General features: G+C 39.1%; 1 protein-coding gene across 1 annotated transcript in view; it reads right to left on the reverse strand.

The window, feature by feature from the left end:
- Nucleotides 1-7,752: 7,752 nt before the first annotated feature.
- The window catches only part of MCTP1 (multiple C2 and transmembrane domain containing 1), a 221,717-nt gene continuing 214,587 nt past the window's right edge, over nucleotides 7,753-14,882 (reverse strand). The window contains exons 19-21 of the mRNA XM_062512666.1: nucleotides 12,248-12,357; nucleotides 8,949-9,046; nucleotides 7,753-7,824 (exon numbers count right to left, since the gene is read on the reverse strand). Coding sequence (XP_062368650.1) covers nucleotides 7,753-7,824; nucleotides 8,949-9,046; nucleotides 12,248-12,357 — 280 coding nt within the window. The remainder of the gene's footprint in view (nucleotides 7,825-8,948; nucleotides 9,047-12,247; nucleotides 12,358-14,882) is intronic.

Consider the following 14,882-nt stretch of genomic DNA (forward strand, 5'->3'; position numbering starts at 1 on the left):
GCAGCTCCCCACATTGGGATGGCAGGAGTAGGGGTAGCAGCAGCAGCCTTCCTCCTCCAGCTCCAAATGTGAGCAGCAGCAATCTCCCAGCCTCCTTGACCTGCTTCTGATCTCGAGGTGTTTCCCTATTTCCCCAGCACCCAGAGAGAAATTCTGAAAAAAAGAAACAGTCTCCCCCTGTCATTAGCTATCAGAGCTAGGGCCTAGCCATCAATGTCTTTTAGCATGTAAATGGGAAAAAAGTCCACAGAGAGGAAAGGAAAAAAAAAAACAACCCTCAACAGTCCATTCCAAAGAAAAGCTTTCAGGCTCCCTCTAGGCTTCCATCTAGTGATACTGAGGGAGAAAAGTCCCTACAAAACAGAATGGGAACTAGGCTTACCATTCAAGAGTGCATCCTTCCCCTGAAATCTGTATAGGCCAGAGTGTCTTCAAAGGGGAAGAAGACATTTGTTTTCTTTTCTGCAGAGGAGCAGGGGAGCACACTTTTTTCTGCAGTACCTTCATGAAAACGGCATAAATTTTTGCTAGTTATAGTTCCAAACTTTTCTGTTACCCACTGGAAGCCTTCAAGACTGCAGCCCCCCTCTGCCTCTCCTGTCTCTTGACCTGTCAGTCCTGGATCTTCTGCTGCACTGAGCTCCAGCTGCAAGAGGATGGATATTCTAATTGATTAGATACACTATGCCTCTTCCTTCATCTGAACAGCCTCATGTCTACCAGAGCATCATCTTAGGAAATATGCATCATGTGTTTGAGTCCACCCATACTAAACAGAACATAAAACTGCAGTTTCCTGTCTAGGGCAAGTACCATGCCACTACAATTAAACTAAGGAGCTGCAGCAGGGGAAGTTTCAGGTCATCTGAGCTGAGCTGTGGTTGTCACAATCACAGGTCTGCATGCCTGCATTTGCTGCACTCTGCAGCCTTGCTGAAGCCACCCTCCATCCCCAGGTGGTAGAAGTCAATTTCTGCCAAGTGCTCAGGTCTTTACCAACACCCCTCTTAGTTATTGCCTCTATTACAAAGTATGACTTTTTTCTGAGGTGGGAGTATGACCCCCAAACATTTCTACAATTTATGGGAAATGAAGGTGTTTTATCAGTTCTTATGGAAACACGGTCTTCATTGTAGAAAATCTGCAATGTAAGATTGGCTTTCCCATCTGTTTCCTTTGATGAGTGGGAGGCTTTGATGTCGCCTGCTCATCTTCCTGACCCCTCATAGTATTTTAGCTGTGGGTTTGGGTTGTAGGATGCTTTCAGCTCCACTCTGAACATAAACCATGCATGTTTTTAGAGCCATATCCTTCTTCCATCAGTCAAAAGAAACTTGGTTTTTGAAAATCTGTTATACATCCCTACCCTCCAGCAAATAAACTGCACCACTCAGCTTGGTGTCATCTGCAAATATGTTGATAATATGCTCAATACCACTATGTCATTGATAGTGACATTGAATAGTATTGGTCCTGGGACAGACCCCTCAATCACACCCCTTACTACTGTTCCTTATTTCAAATAGAGCTGTTTGTTGTCTGCGACACTTTGGGTACAGCCATTCAGCCAATTCTTTAACCAATTCTTAATCAAATAGTGCACTCGTCAAACTTCCTCCATTTTAATGAAGGCCTTACAAAAATACTTGTCCACCTGATCTGTGTCCTCTGGCTTAAGTAGCCTGGTTAGGGATTAAGACTGAAACATTTATTTCCCCATATAATAGCATAGTTTATTATAAGGAGTCTACACATATTATATGTCTGTAGTTCTTTCATGGCCAAATATCTGCCTTTATTAACAGGCTGAATAGGACTGAAATTAAGAGAAAAGCTGTCAACTGCATTTCATCACTGAATGTCTGGACTAAGAAATTAGTTTTAAAACACATTGATTGTAAATTACATCAGAGTTTATACATTTCTTATAATTGAGATGGGAGAGTTTGAGATACATGGCCTTGCCTTGTTGCATGACTGTATGATGTAAGGGGAATGGCTACTGTCCAGTGTCAGCCCTGGAAACACACTCTGTGCAAAGGAACTGAAGTTTCAGAATGGGAACTAGAGTTTCTAAAAGTTCAGGACTTCTCAGCTACAGTGATGTATGTCACATGTCCTCAACTGTGTATTCAGACTAGAAAGAAGGTTTAACATTCAGGTTGAGATGGAGAATGCCCAAGAAATTCCCTCCTTCCCTTGCACCATTATGCATTTGTGTATTGTACACTGATCATTTAAATTAGCACTCACAACAATGATGAGATAATGCACTTGTTTGAGACAAGGCAGCTGGGCAGATGCTCTATAAAGCTCTTCACAAAAACTGCATTTCATGCCTCCTCTATTACAGCCATGTAATGCCATGTTACAGCCATTACTGTCAGCCACGCACAGTGTTGGCAGCTCTGGGACAGCACACTTCCAGTGCTCAATTCTCTGTATCCTCAATAATACATGACACCAATTTCCTACTACTGACTGGCAGGTGCAAATTCCCTGCATCATGCAGGCAGTGTGATTCTATTTTGACTCTCCCTTTGCTTTATCAGACCTTTGCTTTATCACAACTTTAAAAAGGTAAACATAAACCCTGGCTTTAAACTTCCTGACATTTGACAGCTTTAACACCAAGTGATGGAAAGCATCAGCTAATTAAAAAATTATTTTATTTTTCAAATGCCACTCTTTGTTATGAAACTGTCTGCTAAAAGTGCAGCCTACACGTTATCCTGTAGAGAAGGAACCCAACCAAAATCATAGTGCTGTATTTAATTATGAATCAGAGGATTTTACAAAGAACAGTAAATTGCATAGTGAAGACCCATTTTCAGTGACAGAGAATATATTAAAACAATCCTCTTCAACCCCAAGTAACCCGTGCTTGCTACATTGCTAATTTTAGACACAAACTTCATGAACTACATGCTTTCTGCTTTGGCATCCATTTATGTTAATTGTTTTTGTCCCAGATCAAATGCCTACTATGACTTGATGCAAGTCACACAGAGGTCCAAATCCTTTAACTGAAGCAGAGCAGAACTGCAAGCTCAGACATTCCAGAAGCCAGTAACCAACAGCAAGATGCATGCATTTTGCAGGAATTGTTATGCAACTTCCAGAAATTTGTTTTCCTTGAAACTTGGATTTTAATTTCCTTGACTATTCCATTCTGCACTGTCATGGAGAACTGTTTCAAAATATGTCACCACCAGGGAGTGAGGCGTCAACAAAGTCTGAATGTGTGAGATTGATCTAGATGGGAGTCACTGCAGGTCCAAGAAAAGTAGAGTTGATGAAAGACAGGTGCATATGACTGCTTAGTGCAGCAGCAAGAAACCAAAACTGAGTTTTCAGGGGTAGGATGTATGTGAGGGAAACCTGAAGTGCTGACATGAAACCAGCAGCTGAAGCATTGTGACCATATTGTCAAAGAGTTACATCTATAAAAAGGTGAATTAGTCAAAGAATGGGGATGAGGAAAAGCAGCCTATCAAAATAACAAATAGGGAGAAGGAGCAGGGGAGGATGACATGCCAAACAGTTTCTAGTTGAAGTTTAATTGCTAGTATCAGTGGTGACCTGCAAATGAAGAGGTTGTTCATGCAGAGACTGCAGGCTGAAGTGGAAAAAAGGAGAGAGAGGCCCTTTACATTTAGAGGTGTATGGGCGACTCCATGGCATGCCACCAGCAATGTCTGAAGTTGGGAAGAGATGGGGAATGGAGTGGCTGTTGGAACTGTGTGAACATAACTGCGGTTTTGAGCTGTGGTCTCTATAAGCATGTCAGGGTAAAGTATATATCTGCACGGTGAAGAGAAAACACAAACAGGCTCTTCCCAGCATTATAATGCACTATAATTCTTCCCCAAATTTTTTCCAATCTTATCTTCCCAAAACTGTTCTCTGCCTCACCAAAGTGCAGTGACTAAACCTTCTTCTAAGTAAGAAAGATACTTCTAGAAAGATAGTGCAGAAAGGCTCGTCTTTTACACAAATCTCAGTCCTTAAAAAAAAAAAATCCTGCAAGAATTGAAGATATATTTGGTAGTTACCCCATTTCTCACTAAATCTTTTATTTAAGCAATCCAGACTCCTCCCCATTTCTTCTTCCCTTTTCCCAACAGATGTCTTCAGCCTGAAGAATACAAACACTGCAGGACTTATATTAGTCTCCAGACACATTTCTTCTGATCAAGCCATTATCTCATGATTGTAAACAGCAGATTCCTCCTGATTCAAGTACACTTGCTTGTTGAGCCTGTTAATGTCCCAGGGCTAGAAGTTCTATGGGGGAGGAAAATGCTTTTCATTTTTTTCACCCTATTTGTTCAAGAGGCAGCAAAAAAACCTCTTTTTATGAATGTAACTCAAGGATAGTTGTGCCATGCCCAGCAGTCTGGTTCTGAGGTCTAAATTTTTGCAAGTGAGAGAAATGGTCAGTGCACCACACTGTAAATCAGAAAGGTCACTCCTATAATGTGGCAAAAACAACACTGGAAAACAGATTTTTTTGCTGAGTACCCAGCTCAACAAAAAGCCAATACCTTTGTTGTTACCATTCGGTGAGAAGGTGGTAGAGGCTTGGAGCAGACTCTGGGAGTTGAGGTGGAGATGCAAGTGAGTCAGTGTCAGCTGCAGAGTTTCTGCCACAAAGCACTTAATCTGTGTTAAATCACAGTTTGGGATCCCTGGCTGCTGAGCAGAGCTGCAAAGCTTTTCCTTATGTTTTGTGTAATATACATGCATGTGTAATCTAACAATGATGAAAGAAATAAGTTTTCCTTTACCTCTTTCACTTCATGCTCCTGGATTATCTTCACATGAAATACCTTAGCATCATGCAGTGCATTTGCTGGCAGCTCTTCCTCTTGTTGGTAAAGCCTATGCTCTCAGGGACCAAATTACCTGATAGACTGTATGCAGACTGCTTCATTACTTTCTCATTATTCCACTGTTGGTTTAATTGCAGCAGAAAAAAAAAAACTTGGGGATTATTGTGCTTGGATTTAAAATACTAAGTTATAATTCAGCAGCTCAATATAATTATGAATAAAAAGCTCATTGCTATTATGAAAAATACTTAGATGTTCCTAAGAGGAACAACTTTAAAATCAGGGTAAGCAAGCTCTGTACACTGAGTTATCAGCAGAAATATAACAAAAGTCTCTCAGATTGATCAGCTTTAGTGGATTCTGAATACTCTGACATCCAATCTAAATATGGACCCCAACTAAACTAATGATTTTCTATGAACCCACATAAAGTTAAATTTTATTTTCTGACAACAGAAACAATTTCATGATTGTCTTATTCTTTTTTGATTGTTTATGAACAGACAAGTTGCTTTAGGAATAAAGCCTGCCAAATCCAGCAGGTTAGAAATGGACTTCAGGATTAGTCCAGAAGAAAAAGATATGTTGGAATATTTATGGTATGAGGCAGGACTGGCTCTTTACTTAGGCCACCTACACAAAGCAGCATAGACAAATTGCAAATAGTGAAAATGTGCTCACTCACAACTATTTTAAATTGTGATTTTAAATTGTCTTCTTGTCGCAAGAGAATGATATTTCATCAATAAGCAGTCTTAGCCTTGCCTATGTGCTGCATTTTCAGTGAGATCAATTTTAAGTGACTGGGGCATTTAAAAGGAGTTCACCATTCTTTAAGAGAGGCTTTTGCCCCCCTTCCCCCTCCCCCTGCACATTAGAGAGCTTAAAATACTAAAATCCTGCACAAAGAAATACGATGTTTCCATTCACTTGCCCATCACAGCACTCATTGAAAGATGGCAACACAGGATTTCAAGGACAGAGGCTTCAGAACATCTAATAGAGTGATGCTTAGAAGTGTGTTTAATGCAGGAAACGTGCATAACCAGCTCAGATATAACCACCAAAGTAGACATTTGAAATTGTGTACAAAAAAAAAGATAACAAGAAACCACACGCAGGCTGGTGGGTAACATTAAGAAGGTACAAGGCTTGCACTGTATTAAAGAAATGTGCAAAATTGACAACAGGCAACAAACATTCACATCTTGTTGAGTCATAAATTTGTTTTTTTAAAAACAAAATAGGCTGGCAAGTGCTTCTGATTTCACCAATAATATGTTGCTCTTCGGGTAGAATACAGCCAAAAGGTTACACAAACTGCAAAATTAAACTCCTTCAAAGTCAAGATGTAACAAGAGCTTGTTTAGGTCCAAGGCTTTCTGCAGACCACTCATTTGATTGGCATTCTTTTAAATATACAAACAGAAGGATCAAAGTAACCATCACATAAGAACTTGGCTATCATCTTATTTGCAAAATAAAGAAATCCTTCATGAGCAATGCAGCTAACACGTATTTCTTTGGACAAATACATATTCACATGTGCTTGCAAAGTATTTCTAAATAGACTTTTCAAAAAATATTTTTAGAGTAGTGCAATATAACTTTATCTGCAATTGCAACCAGTGAGAGGTAATCCAGAGAGGACCACAGCCCCCCTTGAGGATGCAGTCCTGTTGCTCTCTCCTGGGCAAAAAATCCCCTTTACTGTCACTGGGAACTATAATGAGGAGCTGTGCACAGGTAGTCCCTCAGGAATGACTCTCTGCTCACTATGTGGGGAGCTGAGTGTGGAAGTCTGCATGCAGCTACCAGAATATATCCCCAAGTACTCGTTATGCAGTGGCCACTAAGACATTTGAAATGCAAATGTTTCTCATCTATGTTCCATGTAATTTATAAGATAATGCAGTTTCCATGCAGTAGGGAAAGACTGTATCAGAAGAACTGACATTATTAACTAAGGAAAAAACCCTGGTATATCAGTTTTACCACAACTGCATTTTTTCCCTCTACACAGTATTTCACATTGGTAACAGGTAATGTTATACTGTAAAGCATATTAATACGATCTTGTGATTTGAATGAAAAACCTTTTCTGCAAGATATCCATATTAAAATAGTTATGTTCACAAAAAGTGCATAACATGACACCCAAAGCAGTATGGAGTTAGTTTGACCCATTAGAGCTAAGCTATGTAGTACAAATGAAGACTACTGGTACATGTAGAAAAATATGATAGGCAATCAGTTACAAACCTGGCAGTATTTTGAAACAGAGACTTTTAGGTCTTACAATGGAATGATAAAGACAGCAGGAACTGCTTTTGGGAGTTCCAGAGAGAGATTTGCACTTGGTGTTTCTCACTGTCTTATAAGCAGCCCTACCACATAGAAAAATGTTGCATCAGGAGTTAACATCAGGGTCCGAAATTTAAAAAAATCGACTAAAACTGAAGTGCAGTAGGCTCCACTACATTGTATTTCTCTTGCAATATATAAAACATAGAAAATTGTGATGATGGCTGACTGCATAAAAATGCTCAAATAAAAGATGAGAGAATTCTGAGTCAGATTTAAAGTTGAACATTTTGCAGGTTTAATTGGCATGATTTGACTATCTTGTGTATTTGACCACCAACTAGTACTGTATATTCTCCATTTTAGATTTGCTCATTTAATGTGTTGTATTGTTTCTAACAAGGCTTTAAAATGGCAAAAACCCTACTTGAAACAACTGTCTTTACAATGAGAAATAGATTTTCCATGAGAAACACCTTTTAGTACTGTTACAAAATCTCCTCGCTAGATAAAAAGGCAAGATAAATAAAAAGCTTAGAGAAAGGAAATGTTTTTAGGCTTGCTCCTTTATCTTCCCCTGGCAGATGCTGGTCTCCTCCACACATGAAGTTGGCTAGGCAGGATTGTTTTTCTTTCTCTTGCTTGGGCTGTGAGTAGGATCTTGTTTCAGTTCATGGTATTGCATCTGTTTAAACACAAAGTTCAGAAAGAAAGTTGTCAGGTGGCACTTGTTAGAAAAAAAAAGAAAGATATATTTTCTTTCTGCCAGGGAAATAAAAACTCAAAAAAACAGAAGACTGTCTCCCTAAAAATGACACAGGATTTGCAGATGTGATTCACCAACAACAGAATGACAGATGTAGAATAAGAAGGAAAACCAACACCAAGAAAATCCTACTAGGAAATAACAATGCATTCTGATGTCGACTTAGAAAAGACTAATTCTTTTTTGTTTTCTTGATGTGCTCTAGCAGACAATAAACATTATCACCGTGACCATTTTGGATACCATTCTTGGTAATGTTTCTTAAAAATCTGGTTATTTCTAAATTCTTACCACAGACGGTATCAGATACAGAGAGGGTGTTTGTACCCATATCTCCTACTTAATACCAGCTCTGAACTGAAACTCAAAATGCAGGAAGCCTATAATCTTTGAGACACCGGATGTGATTTATGTGCTTGATGTTATCTTAAATCTTGCATGCTCTCTGGGGATTGCGTACTGCATCATGAAAGCTTGTAATTCACAACTACACAACCAGTGCTTTTTTTTTTTTTCCTTTTTTTAAGAAGCAGTTTATGAACACAGTTGAACTGCGGCCACAGCAAAAGTTTTCACCCATGGAAAGGAAAGGCCGAAGTTCTGTCAGAATGCTGTCACAAGACACTGGGCAATGCTGCCTGCCTCTTCCATTATTTGACCTTCCTATTCCTTCTCTGGCTGTCCTGAGAGCCTCAGCCGTAGCATTTCCTACACGTGCCCTATCCTAGTCAGATTCATGTCGTGCTGGTACTCTAGCATAAGCTGTAGCATCTGCTACCATCTCACAAATACTTGCCCTTCTACTGATTGCTACTATGGATCCTCAGAGGCATAACCAATGCAGGGACTTCTTTCTCATTGGAAAAAGCTCTAGCAGCCTCCTTATGGTTCATGAACTATCCTCAGTCTGAGTGTGCAATTTCTTTCTGCAAAGAGTATAATAGTAAATCAAAATAATGGTTTTAAAAATTCTTAAAAAAAACACAAAAAAACAACCAAAAAACCCACCAAAAAACAACAACCCAGAAAAAAAGTATACACACCACTTGCACATCAGAAGGGACTCTGGACAGAAAGTCAAGTAGCTCATTGTTATCAATTGCATATGGATTTCGAATCTTCTTTGTAAATTTATTGATGCCTGCAAAAGTGAAAGTTCTGATGTTACCATCATAAGATATAAGATACCAAAAGATACATATTTTTGGCAAAGTCTTAAAAGAGATTTCAGGATCCATTCTGAATTCTGACAGTACCACTGAATGAATGCATGAATTGTAAACTGGGGCTCCAAAGGTTGGACTTTGCTTCTGTGGCTCACTGTTTCAAAATGCAAAAGTCCTAGGGACAATTTCAAATTTCCTTCAATACATTTTTTTGGAAAGTAACAGAAACTGTGATTATTATGAGGAAGTTGGGAAAAGCAGAGGCATAAAAAGTATTTAATTTTCTGTAGAAGAGAGGATGAACAGAAATGGGCTTAATTGGAGGACACAAGATTCATAAAAGATTCAAGGAAAGTATTTTTCATGTTAAGGACAATGAAATTTATGGGAAGCAGTGAAGTCTGCACCATATGAAGGCTTTAGAGGAGGCTTCATAAGAGAAGCAGAGGATTTTTTGCACAAACCTCTGTGTGGGAATGATAGATTGATGAGCAGTGATGATGAGCTGATGGCAGTGCAGAGAAGAGAGGATATGTCTCCCTTAGATATCATGGTCTTATAATGCCTATTGACAATTAGTGTTCAGAAGCACCGATAAAAATCATCCAGAAAATAATCAGAAAGCAGGCCTTTAAATTAGACTTATTTTCTTATCATTGCATACTGAGTCGGATTCATACACTTTGAGAACCTGGTGTGTGGGCTCTGGGAACTCATGTTGAAAACATAGACAGGAGCAGTGCAAACAGCATTGATTCTCATGTGAGCAAGACAAAGCCAGGACACTATTAAAAATATGCCTTTCTGTGTAATTTATCCAAGTTCTATCAGACATAAGATAACACATTTTATCTTCCACAAAATTTTGGGTGCCCAGACTTTTCAGAAAGCTTTAGAAAGGACATAAAACCTTTGGATGGGGCATGCAAGACTTCAGGTGGTATGATCTCACTTTATCACATCTGATAAAAATAATACTGCTCAGCACGTGAAACCTTGAGAAAGGAAAAGTGCTACATAGATGAGAGAAGACACTACAGGAGAAACAGAGTACAACAAGGGGATTGGTCCTTTCCAGCCATTTGAAAATTTTCAGATTACAATAATTATGGGGTTTTTTTCCAATTAAACATCTGTAGCTGTTATCAAGACTCAGCATTTCATCAAGTGGGATTTGGATGGAGAGGTGGTTCCTGCTCCACCCCACCTAACACATCACATCTTCAAGGACCAGTAGTCTCCACTAGGAGACAGAGAGCCAGGAAAGGATGGAGAATTTCTTGGTTGAGCAGGCTGAAAGGGGCAGACCCTATGGATGCACTGGAGAAAGACAACTATACTAAGACACAGAGTATGAAGAAATTTTCATTTAAAAACTCTGCCTTCCAAAGAACAAAATGGGCAGATGCTGCTACAGACCAGCTATGGAAATAAGTAAAAGAGAAATCAATGGCTTCCACAGACAGGATAGATGAATAGGATGAAGAAATATACACAGGAGAGGCTAGAAACACATGGTGATGGAGAAAACAGTTGTTTGGAATACTGCCATTTTTGAAGAGCTGGCTGCTTAAAGCTATGCTTAGCATGACACGGCTCTGCGAGAATTCATTTCACCCTAAGGAAGTCTGGACTGTGGGATCTGCATCTATGCAGTATCTGTCTGGTCTCCTGTCATGATGCAAGAGAAAAAGGTTCTTAAAGAAGGAATACACATACACTTGGTCAATAAGAAGTCACCTGAACTGAAATGCAGGACAAAAATGTGGAGTTGAAACCTCTAGTGAACAAAGGGAGTTGAAGTTCTATCTACATAGCCTATGTAACTCGAAGGCAGGGAGGAAAGAGATGAAGAGAGTGCAAGGTGCGTTTATTATAATTTATGCTTATGCTGTCCATCCACGTTTGGGAGACTTGGGAGTTGAGACTCTGCCTTATCTGAATCAGAGATATTTCTGTGGGAGTGTGACACTTCCAGGGGTATGAGTCATGATCTTTTCAAAGAACAGTTCTGGTTCTACAGTTATGTGGATCTTAGAGGGATATTATAATCTCAGGTTATTGTATCAAACCTGATGTAAAAAAGCAAGGTCTCAGACCTGTCTGAAAAATGTCACAAAAATGACATAGACAAATACTTAAAAATTCCTCTGTGTGTGGAAGAAATGAAATTTTGGGAACAAACTAAAAGAGTTTGGGTCACACTTCAGTGATGCGTGGCATGGGGGAATAAGTACAAGTCAAAGACAGGAAAAGAAAGGAAGTCCATATGCTTGCTTTTGTTAGTTCTGTAGAAATACTTTTGCTCATATCCTTTTTATTGCTTTGGCTATGATCATTTGAGAAAACATTCTAAGAAAATTACTAATACTGACTGATAAAAAATAAATTCTCTGGAGTCAGTTCAATGATTTTATGCTGTCTCCTGAATTCAAAAGTTTTTCACAAAAGTGTGATTGCTATTCTTTCTTCAGAAACAAAATCTAGCCACTAATGTAACTGAGACTGTGCTCTTCTTAAGTCTGTACTACTGGGTAAGGGTAAAGCTGCTGGTGGTGTAAGATGTATAAAAAGATTCACAAAAGAAAACCTGGAGCATTATTTACAACAGATGTGGTAACAGTAGTTTTTTAAATCACTGTAAAGAATAGATATAAGCACAAGTAGTGAAAGCTTGGATCAATCATAATTCCATCCCCCTACCTGCCAAGAGCTTCTGTTCATTATCAACCACCCAGGTACCACCTACTCCTTCCTGTCTAACTAAAGGTGACCCCCTAGACAGGTTTCTTGCTGCTATATTTGCATACACTTTCACAAGATAGGGTACTGCAGCAAAAAGTGCATTGTCCTAAATGCACTGTATAGATTGAAATGCCTCTGTTTGTGTATAAGTGGTGAAAATAAATCAGAGTAATATCTAGACAAAGCCACACTATGATATAAGAAGAATTCTCATGGCTACATGCTTGTAGTATGATTAAGTCCAGAATACCAGCCGAGGAAAATGCATTTTGCAGGTGAGCCTAAATATTTATAATTTTTAACCTACATGCCTAATTCCATCATAGGGCAGCTTCACGAACACAAATACCAAAAAGGACTCTCAGTATAAGTAATCCGCTGAAAAATAGGTTTTCAAAGTAGCACAGGCAGTTTAAAAGGGCTTTACTTACCCCAGACAAGGACAATGTATCTCAGTGGAATGAAATAGAGGAGGACTGTGAACACAGAGAGGGCAACAATTGCCAGCCAGCTCAGGAATGGAACAGTCCAGTTGAATGTACTAAAGAAAAATTAACAGAACTGATGTCAGCCAATAAAGCCAATAAAAGAGCAAAGGACAGTGGGAGAAGTGTCAGTTTCCATCAGAGAGAACAAACTGAGTCTACTAATGAAGGCATGGATGTATTTGTCATTCATTAGGGGGAATCTGGGCTTGGACCCATTATCAGTAGAAATGAGAGGTCTCTGAATTTCACCTCTCCCAGCCCAGCAGTGCACATCTGCCAGGTGAATCACTACCCTGCTTTTCAGAAATCTCACTGCCTAACCCCAGTTTCAGCATTAGGCAAAACCCATAGAGCTCCCTTATTCCCAAAATGTACTCACACAGGCAATCTACATTCCCTTCTCAACACCATGGTAGAGTAGGATACAATAGTTGGAAGAGTACTGCTAAGGTTTTCTTATTTTATCTCCTCCCTATTCCATTAAGGACAGCAAAAGCAGTTAAAGGATGAACAGGGACATTCCCCTCTGTATGAGGTATAGGTTTACTCCTCAGCCAGGTGCATTCCAGCTTTGGGAGAAAAGGAAAAGGAAAGTGCATGGCTATGCAAAGGTGGAAACTCATCCATGTGTTTAAGGAGAGGGCTAAGGGGAAAAAAAAGGAAGAGATAGACATTAGTCCTGAAGACAGGGATAATGGAACAGCAGTGACTGAGGGAAGAAATAAAAAACCTCTGGATGTCAAATGAAAAAAAAGATAATTAAAAAATGTGAAATAATGAAGGATATTTATCTATGAATAAAGGAAGATAATTCCTGGGATCCCATCAGAGCTTGAGGACATTACCTTTCCAAAAAAAGTCACAGATAAAAACATCCTCACTAAGTGTCCCAGACTCTATTCTGATGAAACTGTGCTGGTCACCACATTCAGCAAAATTGAGGTGTGCAAAAGGGAAAGTTAATAGATCTTGAAATAGGGTGCTGTGGCTCTCCCTGCATTCAGTGAAGAGAGAAAGACCAGATGATAATTTTCTACAGATGTCCCATAGGAACATTGGTTAAAGGGAGCTTGGTTCAGTGGATTTGTTCCATGAAGGCACTGCCATCTCAGAAGTGTTGCATAACTTTTATCCAGAATGTGGTTTAAAATCTAAATAGTCTTTAAACTATTACCACTAGCTACATTCTCAATCAATGTGATTACATTATTTTGGCTTCTCTAGATGAATAATTGCAGTTATCTGAATTACAAGCCATATTTTTCATAGTGAGCTCTGGCTTCCTGTGTTTATTTGTCTTCTTTTTTTCCCTGGCAATTTTGACATGTCTCCACTAACATTATGTTAGTGTCACTTAGTGTAGGACCCCTCCCTTTATCCTCAGGGGACACCTGCTCTTTTCCCCTTTTCTGTACACATTTGGGATGAACAGAAGGTTGAGGGTCTGCTCATGTTCCTGTGACTCGGCTTTGTGCAATGGATCACAGACACACTGTGATGTGTGGGAGCACTGGATCCTCACTTAGCAAAGCTCCTTATGGGCTGTGTTAACACAGCATTCAGTACAGGTTTCTCATTATATTTTTAAGGAGCAAATTACAAAGATTTATAGTCTCACTCAGTTTACAAAATTCTGTAGCTCTCATCTGGTATATAATAGAACAAATTCTATCTCCAAAATGCACAATTAGAACTACTTAATCATCAAGACAACTTCTGCAAACAGCCTTTTGATAAAGGACTTTTTTTCAGAGACTGGCTCATTTTTCTAACTGGAGACCTTGTGTGATACAATACGCTTGCACCTGCCTCTCCAGCTGTGAACACAGCCTGCCTGAAATTGTCCCTATGTGAACACTTTCCCAGGCTTTCTTATTAGGGACTTTGCTCTTAGATGCATAAAGGGCAATCTCCTCATCATCAAGACAAGAACAGGACATCATTAGAGATGATCCTCAGGATTCCTGCAGACTGATCTTCACACAAGGCATAGGTTTCCCAAACTTCATTTCCAAAAGTGAATCAGGTAGTGGTAAGATGCTCTTGGCTTTTGAGGTGCAGAACACCAAGTCAATCCTCTCCATGCTTTGCAGGTGACAGCTGAAAGGTCTTTCCACAGCCTGTCTGACCTCAAGTAATAAACCTTGTGCTGCTGTGCACTGACCATGCCAGATATACACCAATACATTTCCTGCAGTAAATCTCAGAACCTCTCTTTCTTAATGTCTAGATGTTGGCAGATTTTATACATTATGTATTAGGTGTTACAAATTTCAAATACTCTAATGGAAAGATTTTGTTGACCTATAAATAAAACTTCCAGCAAGTGAACATATGTAAATCCTTAAAATATGTAACCCCTATTCCATTCTGCTTATTTCCTTTATCAAAATTGCATTTTTTATTATCACTTTTAAATAACAACCTCACAACAATATGCTTTTTATGTTTTACTTAAAAAACTTACTTCTGATTTTTGTCCCCATTAATATAATTCTAAACTCCAGAATTAATATGACAGAATCTCCATTGACTGAGGGCCTCCATAAAGCAAAGTAAGTACAGATGAGTTTGAAAG

Source organism: Cinclus cinclus, chromosome Z, assembly GCF_963662255.1.
Source record: "Cinclus cinclus chromosome Z, bCinCin1.1, whole genome shotgun sequence".
NCBI classification, from domain to species: domain Eukaryota; kingdom Metazoa; phylum Chordata; class Aves; order Passeriformes; family Cinclidae; genus Cinclus; species Cinclus cinclus.